Below are 23,367 nucleotides of genomic sequence, written 5' to 3'. Positions count from 1 at the left end.
AATCAGAACAAAATAAGACGTTCATAGACATTATAACAATTAAAATGAGGTTTATTTAGTCTGACCTGGAAAGAACTCAGCAGTGACTCATTTGAAAGCAGACCAGGTAGAGGAAGAATAACCTGTGCCTTGCTCATGAGTTGACTTTTCTGCTTAGGTCAACAGAAAGCTACACCAGTGTGTGACAATCATTAATCCTCTGGGCCAATTAAGAACTAAGAACTTTTCAGTACCTTCTAAGGAAAAAATACTATAGTTTATATGACAGATATTGCTCTTATCCCATGTGGGTTTGGAGGACAAAATAATTGGCTATCTTTTGTATATGTTGAATTTGAAATACTCATAAGATTTCTAATTTAAAATATCCAATAAGTAGTTGTTGATATGGGACTAGAATTCGAGGGTCTAGGCCTGGAATTACAGACATAAAAATAAATAGATATCACTGAATCCCAGAAGACTTATAAGGTCAACAAGAAACCATTGTGAGAGAACAAGGGACAGGATAAAGACTAACTAATATTTTAAAAACTGAATATAGATGATGATCCAGGAAAGGAGATTGATAAAACCAGTAGGAGAGCCTAGAGTTGACTCTAGTGTCACAAAAATTCAAAGAAGGTACAGTATCCAAAAGAATAAAGAAGTTAGTTTCAAATGCTGTAGAGAAGTCAAAAGGGATGAACATTAAAAAGAGGCCACTATATGTGGCAAATAAGAGATCATCATTAACTTTGGAATAAGCATTTTCAATTTAGTAAGGAGGTTAGAAGCAAGATGGTAAAAGGTTTCTATTACTATTTCTATAGTGAGAAAAAAATGGAGCTAAAGAAAGATGATTGATTCAAAGCAATTTGAGTAAGAAAAGAAAAAGAGATATTAAACAGAAAGGATGGCTGAGGTTTGCAATATGATGTAGAGGATATAAGGAGTGGTTTTCAAAAGTTCAAGAAAAGGGGTTGGCATGAATAAGGAGAATACCATCTCTTACTCAAGATTATGGTCTTGGATTTCCAGAGGGATTCTTTAAAATATAAACTAGAATTCCTTTTAAATGACTTTCAAACATAGAAGTAAAATCAATATTTATACCAAATCCATGGCTCTTCCACATTAAAAAAATCAAAAGGATTGATAGACAGATAGACAGTTAGACAGACAGTCAGGTAGTAAGGCAAGCAGACAGACAGACAAATAGAAGAATAGATATAAAGGGTTTGTGGAAAGCAAATCCACTGACATTTTAACTATTGTGCATTTCCTTCAGAATGACATTTATAAAAGCTGTTTTCTTTGGAAATTTGCATAAGGGTCAAGTACAACCTCAGATCATGTGATTTCAGAAGGCCTGCATTATTTTCACCCTGACATATGAACATGATGTTTGTTTTTATTTTTTCTGATGATCTGAAATTTGCTTATACTTCAATACCTTAAAGGAGCCATTATTCCATATAGGTCTTTCCTCTGACAATGCAGATAATAGCACATTCATGATTTCCAAGGCCACTAAAGAAGATTTAATAAATGCTTTTTGTCCAGTAAATTGGAGGGTCAACTCAAAATATTTTTCCTTAAATTTTTTGATTGTGAAGATGTCATTTAAAGCTTCCAGTACAGATGTTAATGAGACAGATTACAGCATAGCCCAATTCTCTTAAGGAATGTATAATGCACAAGGAAAAATAAGATGCCAAAAAGTTAGGGTCAGGAATCATGGTCTCAGAAAAAAAATGAAGAAAAAAAATCAGACAGATAAAAAGCCGGTAGCCTATATTACATTTAAAGGCACTGTAGATAATGAAATGTCATTACTAAATATATAAGTATTGAATGAAATAGCATTTAAATAGTTAAAGGAAAAGTTAACTGATCAACAAGCATTTATTAAACAACTACCATTTGCCAGGCACTGTTAGGAGGTAGGTATATAAAGATTTTAAAAATGAAATAGTTCAAGTAGATTATCAGGCAAGAAAACATGCATACATATAAGTTCATACAAAAGTATAACTGTTAGTACATACATAATTAATACAAAGTAGTTTTCTTTATTAAGTAATTAAGGAGCTGTTCAAATTAGGAGGATCAGAAAAATCATCAAATGGAAGATAGGATTTTAGCTAATCCTGAAAGAGAGATCCTCTGAGATGGAGGTAAGGAAAGAATACATTCCAGTAACTGGGAATAAAAAGTTCAAAAGAATTAGGGGAAATAAAGAGAAAATCAATTCAGCTGGATCATGCCATGTGGGGAAAAGAGTAACAAAGCTAGAAAGATAGTTTGGGACTAAATTGTAAAAGGCTTTAAAAATTAAACAGGAAATATATACTTTATCTGGAAGATAAGGGAGCTTAACGAATAGGGGAGTAATGTGGTTGAATATGCACTTAAGGAAAACCATTCTGGAAACCATATGGAAAATACATTGGAGTGAGAAGAGACTGGGCAAGGAGATCAATTAGTAGACTATTGCAATAGGCCAGACTGTAGACCTAAATTAGTGGCAGAATGAGCAAACAAGGGGTTTTCTTTGAAAGAGACACTGTGATAGTAAAAAGGACAAGATATCAATTAAGTGGATACATGGGGAGAAGAATGAGGTATCAATAAGAATAATGAGGTTAGGAACCTGGGAATTTACAAGGATGGTGGTTTGACAGAAATAGAGGGAATATGTTAGGTGGCTTGGGAGGGAAAGATTATGTATTTTATTTTGAACATACTGAGTTTCTGATGTCACCAAAACATCTAGAATGAAATATCTAAGAGGAAATTGGTGACCCAGAATTAGAGATCAGAAAAGAATCTCAGAGTAGCTATACAACTCTGTTGAATCATCCACATGAAAATAATAATTAAATCTATGGTAAATAATGGGGTCACCAAATGAGAAAATTTAGAAGAAGAGAGTCAACGATTCAGTTTTTAAATACACCCAGAATTACAGATTTGAAATTAAATAATGAGCCAGCAAAGGAGTCTGAGGAGTAGTCAGCAAGAGAATTTAGAAAGAATGATGTTTTTTAAAAAAAAAGGAGGGGATATCTGAGAAGAGACAATGGTCAAAAGTTTCAACTGCAACAAAGGAATCAAGAAAAATGAGAACTGTAAAAAGACCATCATATTTGGCAAATAAGAGATTGGTGATAATTTTGGAAAGAGAAGCTTTAGTTTAGTGATAACATTAAGAGACAGACTAGAAAGTATTGAGGAATTAATGAGAAGAAGAAATAGAGAAAATTAGTGTATAGCTTGAGGAGATTATAGAGTTTAGTGAAAGTTTTCAAGGATAATGGAAGTTTCATTATGCTTAAATATAGTGGATCTGTGAATTGATCTATCCATTCTGGAAAGCAATTTGGACTATATCCAAAAAACTAAAACAAACTATTCATACTCTTTGATCTATAGCAGTTCTGTTGGTGGTGGCAAAGAATTAGAAACTAAGGGAGCACTCATCAATTGGAAAATGACTAAACAAGTTATGGTATTAGAATATGACATAATAGTATCATGCTATAGAAAATGATGAAGGGGACACCTGCAGAGAAACATAGGGAGACATATGAAATAAGAGAGTGTGAAGTAAGAAGAATCAAGAAAATGGCTTATACAATAACAATATTGTAAAGACAAAGAATTCTAAAATACTTAACAACTCTTATCAATAGAATGACCAACCAGACTATAGAGGACAAATGGTAAAGCATGTTGCCTACCTCCTGTCCAAGGGATGAAAAATTTAAGAATCAGAATGAAACAGACAATGTTTGAATTTGTTTTATTTAAATGCACAGAGAAAAAACCAGTGGATGGGATGGATGGAGGGATGACAGTTTAGATGACAATTTAGGAGGCAATGTAAGTAGGGACAATCTGCCAGAAAAAAAATTGTCAGAGTTACATGTAGAGTTTTCACAGGGAAAAAGGTCACAGTATTAAAAGTCTGAAAGACATAAAAATATTTATAACAGCTCCTATTGTGGAAGCAAAGAAAAAAAGGGATTCTCATTAATTGGAGAATGGCTAAATAAAAGATAGTATGTAAAGGTAATGGAATATTATTATACTATGTGAAATGATGAAAGGAACACTTGCAGAGAAAGCCTGAAATATTTTTGTTAACTGATACAGAGTTAAGTGGACAGAACCAAAACCAACTTCTATAATAGTAACAACAATATAAACATTGTAACAACTCTGAAAAACTCAAGACCTCTTATCAATGCAATGAAAAATCATGATTCCAAATTACTCATGGTAAACATGATGCCATATCCTATCAAAGAGTTGATAGATTCAGGGTGAAGATTGAAATGATATTTTTAGATGTGGCCAATGTGGAAATTGGTTTTGCTTGTTTAAAAAAGTTATTGAAATGATTTTTGTATTCCCCACTCCCCAATGGGGACAGAGGGTGGGAGGGAGAAAAAATTAAAAGTCTAATTTTATTTTTTAAAACTCTTACCTTTTGTATTGATTCCAAGGCAGAAGAATGGTAAGGCTAGGCAATGAGGATTAAGTGACTTGCCCAGGGTCACACAGATAGGAAGTGTCTGAGGCCAAATTGAACCTAGGACCTCCAATATCTCAATTCACTGAGCCACCTAGCTGCCCCCTAAAAAGTCTACTTTTAAAATGATAAGAACTTTGATCAAGGCAATGGTCAACCAAAACTTCAGAAGCCCTATGATGATGAAACCTATCTGATGTCTGAGACTCGGACTGAGCATTTATTTAAATAATTAATTTAATACTTTTGGGGGCATTCCAGTTCTGATTTATTTCTTGAGTAACATCTTTAACATCCTTTCTTGGTTCTGCTGGGTCCCAACCCCAAAGATGTCAGGGTTTAGCATAGGTGGAACAATGACATACAAATTAACCAGGAAAATATGGATGTAAGGAGGGACATTCTGGTCAAAGTGGCGGGTCATAAAAAAGAAAGCTGGAGTATAAAAGGCCAAGATTACACAAATATGGGAGTCATGGGAATGTAGGGCTCTTAGCCAGGCATCCTGAGATGGGAGATGAAAGACAACTTGGAGAATCAGAACACAGGAATGTCAAATATCAGAGACTCAATAGTACCACAGACCATATTTATTGTGATGCTTGTACAGTTCAGTTGGGCAATGTTCATATGTTTGCAGTAGGTATGAAGTCACAAAGAATCAGGTACAGCTAAACAAGTAACTTGTGGACATCTTGGAATAATGTTGCTTTTTAAAATATTCATAATTGGAGAAAATACTAAATAGTGTGAAAATGTCATTCTTTTTCATCCCAGTTCATAGAATCTCCAAAATCTATCCATTCCCCCCTCCCCTGGTAAAGGAAATCTAGGGTAATATAACTTGTGGACATCTTGGAATAATGTTGCTTTTTAAAATATTCATAATTGGAGAAAATACTAAATATAGTGAAAATGTCATTCTTTTTCATCCCAGTTCATAGAATCTCCAAAATCTATCCATCCCCCTTTTCCCCCCTGCTATAGACTAAAACCTGTCTCATGCATATTGACTAGAAAATACTGAATTAAATATTAACAAAGACACTAGTGCATACACTAAGATATCAAAATGATTATATAATATGAGCAAGTTGGACTCTCTCTGCGTTCACATTTCCCAGAGGTAAGTTCACTCACTCCTAGTAGTGATGGTAGGCAGTAAAACATTTGAGCAGCATGGACCCCACACCTTCTCCCTCAGGCATTATGGCCCCAAGAAATGAGCTTTGGGCTCATGTCTCACTTGGTTTGTCTTTTCAGTGTTAGATGCAGGGAATAAATTGTATGACATAGGAGCTCACAGCATGGGGACCTTGGAGCTCAGGATTCCCGACTCTAAGGATTCCCTGAAGCCAGCCAGACAGGGAATCCTCTGAGAAGTCAGAGGTCTAGAATGCTGGCCTAGAGAGGCTTTGGACTTAAACATTAGTGGGACTAATGCTATATAGGAACTAAGTTACCTAATATCCCCCCCCCCCCAACGTGATCCTATGATCCTAGTAGCTACCTCAAACCAAGAACTAGCATTGTATTTAATGGAGAAATGTTAGAAGCATTTCCAAAAAGATAAGGGGTAAAGCAAACATGGCCATTGTCACCACTTTTACTTAACATAGTTCTAGAAATTTTAACTATTGCAATAAGACAAGATGAGGAAATAAAGGTTTAAAAAATAGGCACAAACAGATATTTCACACTTGAAGAGAATATGATGGTGCATTTAGAGAACCCTAGAGATTTTGATAAAAAAAATGTATAGAAACAGCAATAACTTTGGAAAAGCTACAGGATGTAAAATAGGATAAGGATAGGTACTGGACCTGTGATTTTACCAGTATAAAGAATTCACCTAGAAGAAACCTCCTCTATCATACAGGACATCTATTTTGCAACTTATCTTTTCAGAGAATTTCCTAGAGCACTGTGGGGTTACCTGGCTTGCCCAGTATCAGACAACCAATATATATCAAAAGTGAGGTTTGAATCTAGGTTTTCCTGGCTTCCAGACTGGCTTTTCATATTCTCCATCAGTGCTATCAAACTCAAAAGAAATCCTATGGGGCATATCTTAACTTAGATAATGTAAATTTGTGATGTTCTATGTTGTTATGTTTTTATTTATATTGTTAAGTATTTCCCAATTATATTTTAATCTAGTTCAGAGAGCACTTGAGTTTGATACTACTATTACTTCATGCTACCTGTAGAATACAAAATAGATTGACAAAATCACAAGTATGTCTATATGTGACCAATAAAACTTAACATGAAAAGATATGGAGTTTCTTTAAAAAATACAAAATGTTAAAAAATTAAAAACACTAGGGAGTCCACTTACCAAGCAAGGCACAAAGGAAGTAACTGAATATAAAACATTCACTTCAGAAAATAGGGAGAATTATGGAATTGAAGAGATAATAATTACTCGTGGTTAAGTCATGTTATTATCCAACAATAAAAAAAAGTCAGTGCTCCCAAAATTGATTTACACATTCACTGCTATAGCAACTATTTGTTTTCTAGAACTAAGGAAAATATAAACAAAGTTCTTCTGGAGGTACAAAAGGTCAAGAATCTCAAGAAAAATAATGGGAAAAGGTGAGAAGAAAGGGAACATAGGAACATCAGATCTCTAAGTGTATAATAAAATAGTAATCATGAAAACTATTTGGTATTTTAAGTTGATTGGCAGAAAAAATTAGGTACACAAGATCTGGAAACAGTACAGTGTTCAGTAAATCCAAGGAGAGCAACTACTAAAGTAAGGACTAAATATCTGACAAAAACTGCTGGGAAAACTGAAAAGAAATCTGGCAGAAATTGGATTTAGACAAGCATTATTAGCCTTTATTTTTAAATCAAGGGACCCATTGGAAGTCTAGTGATGTCTATAAACCCCTTCTCAGAATTATGCTTTTAAATACAATAATATGGGGGGAGGAGCAGCTAGCTCAGCAGATTGAGCATTGTCCATCCCTTACCATTCTTCTGCCTTAGAACCAATACACAGTATTGATTCTAAGATTTAAAGTAAGGATTTTATAAGTAATAATAATAAACTCATGAACCTCAGGTGCAGACCCCTGGTTTAGACACCTTGTCCCAGGTACCAAAATTAGAACCAAGCAAGCAAGGATCAAAAGAAATAATGTACACTATCAATAGCAATATTTTTAAATGCTCCAAATCACAAGCAATTAAGAAAAAATCAAATTAAAGTAATGGAGGTTCTATGTCACCCCCACTAGACTGTAAAGATGACAAAAAGGAAAATTAAAATTGTTACATGGGCTGTAAGAGGACAAGGCATAACAGGGCACTATTGGTGAAGCTATGTACTGGTCTAATTATAATGAGAAAAAATTAGAACTATAACTTAACTTTGGTCTATCTAGTTCAAAGAAAGAAGAAAAGGACTCATTTGTACAAAAATATTTACAACAATATTGTTTGTTCTAGCAAAGAACTGAAAATAAAATAGGGGCCTATCAGTTGATGAATGTCCACACAAATGATAGAATATTAATAAACATTATTATTCCCTAAGAAATGATGAAAAATTAATAGTAACCTGGGAAGACTTTTGTAAACTGATGAAAAGTGAAGTTAACTGGGAGGACAAAAAGCGATACAACTAGAAGATAAAGGAAAAGAACCTTAAAACAAAGTCTGACCAAAACAATAACTAATCACGAATTCAGATGAAGTATAGTCAGATAAATAAAATATTCTTTTACTTCTTGGCAGAGAGGTAATCAAATAAAAGTACAAAATGATACGTATATTTCAGATGAGGTCAATATGTGTATTTATTTTCTTTAACTGTACTAATGTATTAGAAGGAAAGGCTTCTGTTTGGCTGGGAAGAATACTATATGGTAATTTTAAAAAAGGCAACAAAAGAATATCAATGGTAGCTTAAAATTGACACAAAGAAGAGAGAAAAAGGAAGTTCAAAAAGAGATACAGAAAAGCATGTTACATTTAATATCCATTTTGAGGCCTGCTTTCCTGACTCTGGCCTTAGACCACTATTTTACAGAGATAAGAATGTAAAAATACATGTCAGCAGTTACTGACGTCCACATTTTTACCTAGAAATTAGGAAGGGAAGGAAGAAGCAATAACACTGTCTATAACTTTTCCAATTGTTTGGTATCTTCCCCCTTGAGGTTGTAAATAATCCTCAGGAGGAATAAGTTTAAGCAATTATCAGCTAAACCTTAATATCTTCCTGAAATTCAAATCCTGGCCCTGAAGGAATTGGACAGAGGATAGATGCCTGAAGACGTAGCCAAGAAATATCAGCAGTGGGCAGCACCTAGGAAATTATCTTGATAGGTCAAAGCTTATTTTAAGATATAGTAAGGGATCCTCTATTGACTAAAAAGTTAATATAAGATCCTCTACTGACTAAAAAGTTAATATAGAAGCTATCAAGAGTCAGTGATTAAAATCCTAAAATCATTATCAACCTCTTTCCCAGAATATGAACATCAGAAATTACTACAAAGTCAGATCAATGATCTTTTCAGCTCAATATTCTGTCTCTTAGAGTGGCACCAAAGAATATTTGGGGAATGGGGAAGGGCAGGAAAAGCTGAGTAGCTATCTTCTGTTTAGTTAACTAGCTTCCCCTAATAAGTTATTGCAGATCCAATATCTATTAATTTATTTAGAGCATAACAATGACTTAGAATACAAAAAGTATTTAGATATAAATTTGCCTTCTGAACTTGTTGAAAGCATCTCCTGGGCAAGTAGGCCTATTATATCCCTTCCTCTGTTCCTGCATGGTTTTTTAGTTCTTCTGCTAGATCCCAATATTCTTCTTCACTTCATGTAGCTTGTATATTCAGAGTACTTGGTAAGGTAATATCTATTAATAAATTGCTCATAAGGCTTTATCGATCAGTGTCATTTCCCATTAATTTGGGGGCAACAGTCTTGTTTGTGTTAATGCATTAGTTCCATTACTATTTAAATACTGAATTCTCTAGGCTATCTTAAAATTTATAATGATTATCCACTGGTTAATGGAAAAATAGTGAGATTCTGATGTATACTAGCCACCAAATAGTCTATATGTACTGAAACGTAGAGCAGTATTATATGATTTCTGCAATTTCGTTGAATTATCTGCATTAATTATTAAATCCAGGTTCTTAAAGGATAATCCTTAAACTTTTCAGTAGCAATGATTGAATCCTAAATTAATACCATAAACCCCTCCATTTCTATAAACAAATCTGCATAGTTCTACCATTTATTCTATACTTCTTTATCTGCCTGCTAGTCAGGTTCATTTGGGTATCTCCCATGTAGGTCTTTTTAATTCTATTCTTTTATCTTAGCCATTTCACACATTCCGCTTGGAGGTAAACCACTGTGGATAACATTCAACAGATCCATTGGTATGTACCTATTGTCAATTAGAAAACTAACTGCTCAGTGATGGAAGATCTGTTCCAAAAGTATTTCTGCAAGTTTTTAAAATGCTTATCATCTCCTCTTAGAACATCTATTAATCCTCTCCCTCCTTTCTGATGAGGACCTATTCATCCTTGTATTAGTACAATAGGCCCAGTGTTTCACTAGTATTGCATAGGATTTTATTAAAATATTTTTCAAATTGGTTATAGTCCTCTATAGTTCCAAAGGTGTATGTTAATACCATTGCTTGGTAGACATTGTTTTAAAGGTGTTATCTCCATTGAGCTTTAAATTTAGAACAGAAATTCCCTTGAAATCCAGTGATAACTCTCACCTTAGTTTTTTTAGGTTCAATGGACCTTGCATGGAAGAGATTCCAGCTCAAAGCTTTTAGTCTCTACTTTGGTTTTTTTGCCCTACTTTAAAAACTTTATGTTTGTAAAGCTGAAATGACAAATAATATTATAATCATAATAATAGTAAGTGACATTTATGTAACACTTTAAGATTTACGAAGTACATTAACTGCAATATATCATTTGAGCCTCACAACTACCTAGGGAGATTAATACAAGTATTATTATCCCCATTTTACATATGAGGAAACCTAAGTTGAGGAAGAAAAACTGATATGTTCATAGGCAAAAGGCAGTAAGTACAGAAGGCAAGGTTCAAATCTAGCACTCTTTAGACTGAAAGGTCATTATCCAGTTACTGCTTCCATTTAAAACAAAAGAACTTCTAAATAAGGATACTGATTTGAAAGTAGAACTGAACAGTATAGAGTTGAAAATACATTTCAGATACAAAGAAAAACAAGAGAAAATTCGCCTTGGGAACAATATGTAAACAACTTGGCTATCTCATGTATTGTGTGTAGTATGCATGGTGTTTCTGATTAAATTCTGTTTTATTCATTTTATGTTGAAGATTTAAAAGTCCATCTGGCCCAAAATGCCTTAGAGGAGGCCTATAAGAACAAATAATATTTTGCATTTATATTTTTAATCTAAACATTTCAAATCCCACCACCAATATTAAATTAAACTATAAAACTGTGAGTGTCAAACAATAATACATCTTAGGATTCACCACTACCTCATGAATACACATTTTGAAAAATTATATTTATTGTATTCAGATAAGGAAACCATAAAGCAAAGGACTATTTGAAGTAAATCATAAATGACTTAAAGAACTAAAAAGAAATTTGCTAATCTGCCAATTCCCTATTCAGTGATATCAATTCAAAGTTAATAATACCCAACATTTTTTCCTAGTGAAAAAAAATGAATCAAATTTTCTCCTTACAACAAAGGTTATCCTTGCCCATCTTCCAAATTCCATGGCTTTCAAAGAATCTTGAAACTGAAAAAGACCTTACAGTTCATGGCTAAGATCAAATAAAATAATATGTAAAGAAGCTGCAGTATAATAGAAAGAATATAGGACCTGGACTCAGAAGATCTTAATAAATGTTACTTATTTCATGGATTCAGACAAATTACCTCAACCCTCTAAGCTTTAGTTTTGTCATTTGTAAATTGCAAATAATAAATGTATTCTATATCTTACATTGCTGTTTTGTTAAAAAAAAAAACTTTTCTAGCCTCAAAATACTATATTGGAACAAAGGGTAAAGTGAAAACAGAAAAAACCCACTGATCATTTCCTGAAAGGAGCCCCAAGATTAAAACCCCTAAGAATGTTATCTCTAAAATTCAGAATTTCCAGAATAAAGAAAAAAACTGCAAGAAATTAGAAAATAAAAGTTCAAAAGAAAAGTCCTAATGGGGGGAGGGGGGGTGCGGATGGGAAGGTTGAGGGAATTTAAATACCAAGTAGGTGCCAAGTAGGAGTCTATACAAACAAAGCAGAAGTAGAGAAAAGTATGTAAAAAAGCCAAAGGACAAAGCTTTTTACAAAGACAAATTTAAATCAAACCACTTCTAAATAAAGTATGGCCTAGGCAATCTTTTTTTGTAGGTTATCCTAAAATACTTAGTTATACTATTAAAATGTCTCAAGATAAGACAAGGTAAAGTAGTCAAAAATGGCCTGTTAGCTTTTTTATATCATTAAGTCTACTTTCACAAACTTCATCCTTGCAATTCTCTTATTAGCAGGATATTTCCAATTTAGTGAAATTTCTAATCAAAAATTTTAATTGGTAATAACCTTAAAACCCCACAATTCTCACTAACACTGTTTGTGCTTTCAAAACCATTCCATGAATTTTGATATTATACTGTCCTACTAAGGAGAAAACAAGTCAGTTTCTTATTTTTGAAAATATATTAACTCATTCCAAATATTCAAGAAGACATTTTTCCACGTGTGACTTCAATACTTCCTACTTAGCATGAAGATTAATAAATCTTCAAAATGCAAAGAAGTTATTTTTGTATTAAGGCAAAGTTGGGTATCTTAAACTCATTCAGTCTAAACATACAACTTCTATGATAATATCAAATACTAAATAATTCTATTAGATTATTTCCTTTATAATTTGTGATTGAAGTTGGACTATAAAATTTGAGGGAAAACTTTAATTCTCATGCTCAACCCAGAAGCAGGGGTGTGTATAGTTAAAACATTTTCATTTTATTTCATTTCTTGACTTATCACAGACTGCCACAATCAAACCATCTGGATGTTGGCAAAATCTCCCACAGGTCTACCATTAAACACCATTTTCTTCCACAGTCATATTGAAAATGGAGATAAGGAAGTCAACCTCCATTTCTATCCTAACATCCTATCAATGGTCTTTAAGACATACAGGCAGTTGAATCAAATATTGAAAATTTCTCCTTTTACTCATTTGAAAACATATTTCCCTTTCTGTTTTTCACCCATCTGTACCAGATGAAAAATACAAGACATACTATCATTAATATATGTACACATGTATAACTATTTTCATAAGTTATCATTTTATGTATTATATTTAAAAAGCAGTATTTACTCTCCTTAAATATGACCTTTCTGGAGCAGTCTGAGCCTTTTCCTTGGAAGTCGTAAAAACACATCAGCCTAAATTAATCCTTCTCAGCTTCCGCTGCACTGTATAATCCAAAACCACCTTTAGAAAGCGGATAGGTCACCACTTATATTAAAGTGACAAAATATGAAATTAAATATTTCTTATCAACAGTGATCCTCTATTATACTGTCAGAGATGGGATTCCAAACCATAGCTCAAGTGCTTAGTCAAATTGACAATTACAATGCAAATATTCAGTCTCACAGGTTTCTCAAATGTAGGGATGGAAGCAATCCTCTGCCCTTCTCTTGTAATTTTATGCAGTCTCCAAAGAGCAAAGAAAATAAGTAGGAGGAAATTTCTCTAATTTTCTTTTGCAAAAAGAACAATTGTTTCCTCATCATTATTCTTATAGCTTATCAGACCTAATTGGTTTTAAGCAAAAATGTTTAAAAAAAAAAACAGGCTAACTAATATTCTGGATTTAATTATTCAACAAAATAGCCTTTCAAATGTAACTGTTAACTACGCCTTTTATGAAGTAGATGTGATTCAGAAAGGTTTTTATAAAAAAATGAATTTGGGGAAACTAGATGAGATTTTCCCACTGACTTACAAATGTAATTTCAATGATATTTTACTGTCACTTCTGATTGATCTTCACTTGGAAGGGTCTCCAACTACTTAAAAATAAGTTTCTCTGCCTCCTAGTCTCTCTCTGTGGTTAGAATTAAATCTTAATCAATGCCAAAATGCACATGGAGAACTTGCTCTTTAGAAGGATCCAATAAAAATCCTGTTACATTTTTTAAATTTCATAAATAGAATTTTACTATAAGCAATTGATTTTTAAATACAAAGAAAGCAATTTCAATATATATTTGGTATTCAGAAACTATACATTACTAAGAATAATTTAAGATTGATCATCTTCAGTTTGAACCAATCTGATGACAGTATTATGTACCAGTCTCTTTCCACTAACAGAAAGGACCCAAACAACCAATTTTTTTTTTGTATTTTTATTGCACTTATCATTTTCCAGGGTCTATAATAAATACTGTAACAATTATTATACTATTTGATCCTAACAACTCTGAGAGGTAGATGTTATTATTATCCTCATTTTAAGATGAGGAAACAGACAGACAGAAATTAAAAGACTTGTCCAGAATCACATAGTTATATAGTATCTGAGGTCAAATTTGAACTCAGGTCTTCCAGGCCCAATGCTCTATCCAATGGGACATATAAATAAAACAAACTCAAATATAAATATTAATAACCACATTCTGATAAGGACCAAATACTCAAACAAGGACAAAATTTATTCAGAATAAAATACTTTGTACAAACCTCCTGCAACTGTAAGGACATGAGCCCCAGCTCTTCCTGACGCTTTTCTACCAAATGTCTTTCATTTTGCATCACTCTCTCTATTTCTTGAAGCCGTTTCTCTACCCGTTCTGAAACCTAGACATTAATAAAGAGGAATGGTGATATACAAAGGTTATGAAGTAAAAAATATATTCTATGTATTCTATAAATTGTGCCACAAACATACTATTAAATGAAAGTATTTAGGATTGAGTAATTTGTAATACTAATGTCTAAAGGAATCTCCCCCCAAAAGACGAATAAAATAATAGCTAAAAGATATCAAAATGAGTAAAAATAACTATCATCTCTAAACTTGATTGCAAGAACAATTCAGAAATTAAATTATAACAGAGTAGTCAACAGTTCAATGTAATATGCTAGGAAAGAGCTCCCTCTAGTGAACTTAAAAATTAACTGATTTTGCCATGAAGATCAATGGTAAAAATAATAACTATTAGTATTATATAATTATTTTTATATTACAAATATTACATATAATTAACTATATCCTTACAATTAGTTTATCATAAAAAATATAGTAATATAATAAATATCACATAATCTCTATAAGTATAACCAATATTATATATTGTTGTTATTATTATAACATTTATATAATATCTACTAGGTTCCAGATTCTATGCTAAGAACTTTATGAATATTTTTTCATTTGATCCTCACAGAAACCCTGAGAAATTAAGTGTTATCATTAGCTTCATTTTATAGCTGAAGAAACTGAGGCAAAGAGGTTAAATGACTTGAGTACAGATGAACATAAACAAGAAAGCAATTTATATTATTACAATAATATAAAGGAAAACAAGGGCTTCGGAACTCAGATCAATGCAGCTAATGATCATGACTTTGGAAACTGATGAAGCATGCCTCCTGTCTCTTCATAAAGAGGTGATAGTCTAAAGATACAGAATGAGACATACATTTTGTAAACCTTAAAATTTCTTAGACTTATGAATGTTGGAAATTTCCCCATTGGGAAATTTCATACTTGAAAAATTTCCTACTGATAGTAAGAACTCTATTGGAATGTGAAAACCCTTAGCATGGGAGGGTCCTTCTCCTCCCTACTTAAGACTACTTTAGGACAGAAACCTTTTGCTAAACAATGGAAAGGGTTTTGACCTATGCTTAAGCATAGAACAGGAAGTTCTTTGAGTCATGATTGATTTTAGAATTGATACAATAGAGATACTTGGAATGACAGAACCAGGTCTTGGAAAATACAATCTCCACCCTACTTAGAGTAACAGGATTTAGGAAGGGCTGCAGCAAAGATCAAGATTTAATTATTTGAGAATATGACCTTCAACAGACATGTGCAAAGGGGGGCAGACCTCTGGGCGGTCCTGGGTTAAGCTAGAGTCACCATTAGCACAGGGGAGACATGGACAGTGATTGGTAGATGTGAGAACTGAGGGAAGGGGCCTTAGATTGTTGACTTAAAGATAGCGGGGTCTGAGGACAGAGGGCAGTTTTTTGCTTGGAGAGGTTTTGCTCTGAGGAGGTTTTGCTCTGAGAGGTTTTGCTCTGAAGGAGTCTGGAGGTGGAGGCCCCTGAGACTATTTCTCCATTTTGGTCACATGAGTGATAGGGACTGATCTCTTTTCTTTGCCTCAGCTATCTAAGGGCTTGGGCCTTTGGCCCAGCCTAAGGAGAGGGGGTATTTAAGTCCTATTCCCTTCTCTCTCTCTCTCTCTCTCTCTCTAATACCATTCTTCCTCCTGTTTGTAATTAAAAACTCAAAAAGGTTGACTGCTGACTTGAGTTTTCATTTAGGAATTACATAGCTGAATTCCTTGGCGACCTTAAATTAATATATATCAGTCTTTTAAAATGATTTCGATATCACAATTTTCAGATGTGACCAATGTGTTGAAATGTTTGCTTAATTATATTCATTTGTTACAATTAAGAACTAGGTGTATATTTTAAAAAAGAGAGCCAATACAGAGCCAAGTACAAAACCCTGAATCCCTCCACCTGAGACTTCCTTCCAAAATTATTTTCAATCATTTATAACTAATCTTTGGGTCCAAACATTCAATAATCTCCAAACTGAATAAACAATATTTTCACCTATCCTAGATATCTCCATTTTTTCCACAAGAACAGCATAAAAATTTTTGTCAAATGCTCTGTTAAAAAGTAAACAATATCAATATTATCCACTTGATTTGTCCATCTAATTATCATATAAATTTTAAAAAGGAATTGATATTAGTTTGATATATTGCTCATGTTTTAGCATTGTCTATAGAAGTCAACAAGCATTTATTAAGCCCCAAGAGCTGGGAATACAAGCGGAAAGACGATCCCTCCTTTCAAGAAGCTTATACTCTAATAGGTGCTGAAAACAGGATTTTATACTCTGTGCAATATTTTACACTCTCATCTAAATGAGATAAAAGAATTCACCCTATCTACAAAGGGATAACTGAAGTGGATTAAAAAAATCAATTTTTCAGGCTAATGTGAAATTAAATGGCAGGACTATCAGTACTTTTAATTATCAAGGAAAAATATTTTCAACAAGAGGCAGAAAGCTAGTCCACCTACTTTCATGGAGCTAATATTATAATGGGGACTGAAAAGAGGGGTCAGAGTGGGAGTTAAAGGGTTGCATACAAGGAAAAATGGTAGAAATGTAAGAAAGGAGATTACTGATATGAACTACTATAATTAAAACAATAAAATATAAAAAGCTATTTCAAAGTCCCATCAGGAATAAAATTGTAACTATTCCTTTATGCTACCCAAAGAACTTCTTCACACCCAAGAATATTAATAACAAACCAAAATATTAATCAATAACTAATACTTTTCATATTTATATGCCAATTTAAATTTTGCAAAGTATTTTCCTCAGAGCAACAGAGCAACAGAGGAGGTTAGTAACAAATACTATAGTTTCCATTTTACAGATTGAAAAACTGAACTGCTATGACTTGCCCATGGATCACATAGCATCAAAAGTTTCTGAATTAAAATTCAAACTGAAATATCCTAACTCTAAGTCCAGTTTTCTTTCTGTTATGTGATACTAGCTTCCATCCATTATATTACTTCATTTTTCTATTAAAATTAATTCAGCAATGAAGCAACCATTTAACATGTACTAAGTCCTGGAGAGAGATGAAGACAAAAACAAAATTGTCCCAAATTTAAAGGAGTTTACATTCTCTCAGTGTACATATATTGCCAGATGACCAGGGTTAATATCCCCCAGGCCATCACTACCTGAATGGTCTTAGACAAGTCACTTAAGTTCTATAGGCCTCAGTTTCATCCCACAATAAGAAGCTGTCAGATTTGAAAATCCCTGAGATTAATTTCTAGCTTTACATTTATAATCCTAGAAATATATATTATAAAAATAGATATTACATTATATATATATGTGTATGTATTCTATAATATGATGATATAGTAATATATAACAATATAATAACATAATAAATTTATAATATAATATAAAGTATATGCCAAAAATATACAAGGTGATTTGGGGTGGGGCAGAACAGAGCATTAGTAGCACAATTAAGTCTTGGAGAACAAGTCATAGGTAAAAGTGCAGTGAGGTACAGAAGATGGTCCTTGCAAAAGGCAGAGTCCACAGAAATGAACTGAAATGGATGAGAAACAGAAGAAACTATGCTGCATGCCAAGGAGAGTTCATGTATAATGAAGGCTTGAAAGGCAGACAGGGGCCATCAGACAGGGCTTTAAATGCCCATCGGAGGGACGCATATTTGACCAGACAGGTAATAGAGAGCCATGGGCCTTTATGGAGAAATACAGCAATGGGGTCAGAGGTGTGTGTGTTTTGGGAAGATCACTCAGGCCACTGCATAAATAATGGGAGAAACTCAAGGCAGGGGAGCCCTGTGGAGATCTTACTGCAATGATCTGAGCTAGAGGGAATGGCAAGAATTGGCAAATGAACAGATGAATTGAGTAAGAACGAGTAGACAAGAATGATTCAAGGCTTCAACAAATAATTAAGTTATTGATTACAATGATAGATTATTCTTAAGATTTAAATACTTGAGCTGATAGAATTTTAAATATCTAAGGAGCGTTCGAAAAACAAGTAGTCAAAGATAAAGGAAACCAGAGCAGCTAGGTAGTTGAGGAGAAAGAGAGTCAGGAGGACCAGTGTCTCTGTGTATATGCATATGTACTTAATCCAAATGCCTAGCTCTTACTGCTCTTCTGCCTTAGGATCAATATTTAATATCATTTCTAAGACAGAAGGTAAGAGTCTTAAAAAAGTAAAATTTTTTCTTAATTTAAAAACAGCAGAAGCCTAACTTAGACACTCCATGACATTTCAAACATTTCAGAGTTGGCAAACTATACCCCACAGACCAAATCCAGGAGCTGTCTCTTTTTGTAAAGCCTGTGAACTAAGAAGAGTTTTTACATTTAATAAAATTTTAAAATGTAGAAACCATTTATAGTGGAGCTATGCAAAAACAAGCAGCAGACTGCATTTAGGTATAGTATAATGACCTTTGCTGTTGAATACTCAGAGTCCACAAAAAAGCAAAGAATCATTCACAAAATTCACTTTTTAACTATTCATTTAGGGAATTTCTAAAAATGTTCAGGTAAGAAATGTTTAAAATTTAAAAGTGTAGCATTTTAGTACTTCATTTCTATGGAGAATCTATCTTTTAGGTTTATTCATTAGGAATAAAAGCTCTAAATCTTTGCATGTGGTTTTATGAATACCAAAATAAAACAGCTAAAGACATAAAAAGAAGAGCAGCTTCAAAGTTAGTGTTTAATGGTATGCAAATGAAAACAAAGCAGGCTGCTACATTCATAGGATTAATCTACAAAAGAAGCATTCTAGTTATTGGATTGGATCTGGCTTTTCAACATGTTTATTCCCGAGTTCTTAAACAAAACCTGGTGATATGACCATTTAAATAAATATTTGTTATATATCCTGGTGCTCTAATCTTCCAAACAACAACATTATCCCTTAATGTAGAATTGACAGAATTCTCAGAGGCCTGCTAATGACTAACCCTTCCAGAAACAGCAGAGTTGATTTATGCATTTTTAATTTAAGGGGCGACCTCTCTTGAAGAAAACTCAAATAACATTGATTTTAGTTTTCATCCATGAAGGATCAAGCTTAATATGCACTCACAATCCATTACACAGAGTAAAATCTAGCAACTAATGAACTAAAATTTCCCCTGTGGTGTCAGACCTATAAAATATTGATTATTGATTACAACAAACAATTAAGTGTTCACTTAAAAAATCCTGTGAACAGGCAGGACTGTGCCATATATTCCATGATTTTACTTCTAATGAGCAGCTTATAATTAAAAGAGCAACTAATGGTGTAATAGCTAACATTTATATGTGTTTAGAAGTTTGAAAAATATATCATCTAATTCTCATAAAAAATCTCTAAGCTGGGTACTATTCTCAGGATAATCATAAATGAAGAATTCAAAGAAGTAAAGAGACTTGCCCAGGATCACATGGCTAGTTGATGTCTGAAAATAAATTTGAACCCAAGTCTTCCTGACTCTACTCCATTAAACCATGTTAATCCCTAGAAAGAGCACTTGACTTTGGCTCGGGGGAGATATGGGTTAAAATTCTAGTCCAAACACTTGGTAGTGTGAAGATTGGATTTAGCTATCTCCTGATTGTAACAATGATGATACTTAGCTCTTCCTTTATTGTAAAGATAAAATTGTAATCTCTTGATTGTAACAATGAAGGTACTTAGCTCCTCCTGTATAGTGAAGCTAGAATTGTAATCCACAATCTGTTTTTAGATTTTAATCTACAAAAAGGCGATAACTCAGTATTTTAAGTATATCTACCCATTTTAACCACAAAAAGGTGATAAATAACTACAAAAGGTGAACTTACCAAAAAAAAAAGTGTTAAGTAACCCAAAAAGATATATTCTAACCAAAGAACGTGAGAACTAAAGAGTGGGCAGTCCTGGAGAAAAGCGTCTGCTGTGATTGGTAGATGTGAAATTTAGGGGAGGTGACACAAGAGAAAAAGATTCTTTAAAAAGAGGACGAAAGGCCAGAACTGGAGATATTATTCAATTAGACTTTCGAGTTGGATGAAGGATCTCTGACTCAAAGTTGGACTCAGAGGAGAGGCTGGAGACAGACACTTGAGGAGTGATCAGAAGACAGACACCCAGACTTCTTTTCATTTAGATGGTCATCGTTGGTGAGTGAAAGGCTGACTTAGTGACCCCACCTTTCTGGAGGCATGAAGCCTCTAGGAAAGGCCCATCATCTTAAGACTCTCTTCTCCTAGCTGGGGCTTAGAAATTTCTAACTGGCTCAGAGGAAGCCAGAGTGTCTCTGTCTCTGTCTCTGTCTCTCTCTCTCTCTCTCTCTCTCTCTCTCTTTCTCTCTCTTTCTCTCTCTCTCTCTCTCTTTTCAGACAAATTGGAAACTGAATGGCAGCACTAGCAATACTTTTAATTATCAAAGAAAAATATTTTCAACAGTCTTTCAAAACACATTTCTCTTAGTGACAAAAAGCCTGATAAACAGGTATAGCCTCTGAAAAACTGTAAGTCAACAAAATTGGATCTTCTTCCATTGGTCACTGGTAACCTACAAACATGAAATAATGAACATAGATCAAAAACCACAAAATTTCCATATTGATCTCAATTGGAATTAACAAATCAAAGAATCAATGGGACTTGGGTCTTTTTTTTCCCCCTTTCTAAATGGGAGTAGAAAAAGGCATACTTTTATTGAAAAAAAAATTTAAATAAAAAAATTATAGAACTTATATTAAAATCTACATAATTTATAATTTATATTTATCTACATACAATCTACATAAGAAGGATATGTTATACTTCAATAACCTATTTTAAGACATGTGCTGACATTACAACCCTCTCTTTGCAGCCCATTTCCCATATAAAAGTTTCTAAATGAATAGTTCTCACTGAGTCTTGTCTCTGAGATTCATCAAGTCTCACGGTTAATTCTTCCAAAGTCTTTTTAGTTTGAGCATCTGACCTTAAACAGAAGAAAAATAATTATCTTAAATTGCATGCATAAAAAACATTCATTAAAATACAGTTTTAGCAGTACAAATAGCTTTCTCTTACGGTTTTACTTTTAGGGCTAAGAAAAAAATAATTAATTAATAAATGTTTGAATTTTTACTTAGACTGCTCTAAGTCCTGCTTCTTATAATCATGTCATACTGTTTGATTTTGGAAACAAACTCCATAAATAATCATAAATCAGGCATCAAATGAGAATTAAAATCTTTCTGGTCAACAAAAAAATTTGAAATCGCTAACCTGTATTCTCAACAGGACAAAGACTTATGATATAAACAAAGACCAACTGGAGATTATATTTCAATTCACCTATAAAATTTACTCACTATATTTCAAAAGAAATTTGTTCTTTAATTCTGGAAAAGATAAGACTTCACTGCTTATAATATGGCAATATGTTTATATAACTGTTTTGTGTCATAAAAGTTAGATCCTAGAATTTCCATAATGAAGGGAATCATTTAAATAGGTCACTTAAATAATTTCTGAACCTCAGCTTATCTAACTATATCTATACTACTACCTAAACCAGATGTTCCCAAAGTTCTTCATATTTATTATACTGTCATTTTGTCTCAATATATCTTAAAAGAAAAAATATAAGAACATTCTGGGCCAATAATATATTATACTAAAATTCAAAGTCTTTATTCTGTTGATTCTCTCAAAATAGAAAGAGAAATCAGAGGAAGGAAATAGATCATCTCTTTAAAGACTTTCAGAGCTTAGAAAATGTTATTCAATAACCAGAGTCCTATTTGTGAATTCCCATTCCTTCCTACAATACATAAGTCTATATTTACAAACTCATGTCAATATGCTAAGTACCTTTATTAAATTGTCTTCCCTTTCCCATTAAAAAAGAAAGAAGACATTATAATTGTATTAAAGATTAACACAGTTCAATATGGCATAGTAAGTAAAGAACCAGCTTTGCAGTACAGTCTGTGTACTTTTGCACTTCATGCCTAAAAGGCATTCCCACCATCTCTCAGAATGCCTCAGTTCATGTAAGGTTCAGTTCAAGTGCCAGTGAAATTTTTCAGGTTCCCTCCACCTTCCATCTACATGCTAGTGCTTCCCTTCCCCCATGACCTTTTTCTATTTTGTATTAGATATGTACATGCTGTCTCCCTTAGTTAGACTGTAAGCTCCTTGAGGGCAGGGACAATTTCATTCTTGCCTTTGTATCCTAAACACCTAGCATAGTGCCTAGCATACAGAAGGCACTTAAATGTTTATCAATTGATTGTTCACCATTTTACATAATAAAATGTCTTTTTAAAAAAAGGATAAACACTTCTGCTGAATTCCAAACGCATTCATTCATTCATTCATCAAACATTTATAAAATGTAGAAACTCAAAATGTATATAGAAAGAAATAACCTGTCTACAAAAATAGGGTTATACTAGATTGTGGAGGATCTTGAGATCTAGGCTAAATAAACTCACTGAATTGTGATGGTTCTTGAGATCTGGTGCAAAAATAAATATATTATGAACAAATGAATGAATGGGCCTTACTCCATATTGCAAGAGGGAGGGACACTTTCCATTTCTGAGCAAGGGAGTAAGATTCTCAAATATGTATATACAGAGCATTCAAAGTGTCTTGAGCTTTGTGTATCAATAAAACATGGAAGTACTCAAACAGAACAAAGAACCATAATTTCAGTGGAGTAGACAATTACTGGTTACTTATTACACATATGGTGACAGGTTATTAAAAATAAGCAATAAACCTCTTTGCCCATCAACACAGATCACAATCTTTTGGTGTCTTTGGGAGCTGATGTGGCTAAAACTTTCATCACTCTGAAGCTAGTCTGAGGATCAGTTTCTCCAAACAGAATTAGATTGGTCCTAAGATAGTAGTCATACTACAATACACTATCATGAGTTAGGAGAGAATTCAACAGATTTCAAAAATATGTACAAA

At 33.2% G+C, this 23,367-nt stretch overlaps 1 protein-coding gene across 13 annotated transcripts in view; it reads right to left on the bottom strand.

Moving 5' to 3' along the window:
• Positions 1-23,367, bottom strand: part of CEP128 (centrosomal protein 128) — a 566,439-nt gene that overhangs the window by 471,071 nt on the left and 72,001 nt on the right. For all 13 annotated transcript variants that reach the window (XR_008914955.1, XR_008914954.1, XM_056810609.1 and 10 more), the window contains 2 exons: positions 21,304-21,376; positions 14,298-14,414 (listed from right to left, as the gene is read on the bottom strand). Coding sequence is in view for 11 of the 13 variants with exons in the window: in XM_056810609.1 (XP_056666587.1) it covers positions 14,298-14,414; positions 21,304-21,376 (190 nt within the window). In the remaining 2 variants the exon portion in view is untranslated. The remainder of the gene's footprint in view (positions 1-14,297; positions 14,415-21,303; positions 21,377-23,367) is intronic.

Source organism: Monodelphis domestica, chromosome 1 (assembly GCF_027887165.1).
Source record: "Monodelphis domestica isolate mMonDom1 chromosome 1, mMonDom1.pri, whole genome shotgun sequence".
NCBI classification, from domain to species: Eukaryota; Metazoa; Chordata; class Mammalia; order Didelphimorphia; family Didelphidae; genus Monodelphis; species Monodelphis domestica.
The sequence above is the reverse complement of the archived record's forward strand: the minus strand, read 5'-3'. Positions and strand labels throughout refer to the sequence as shown.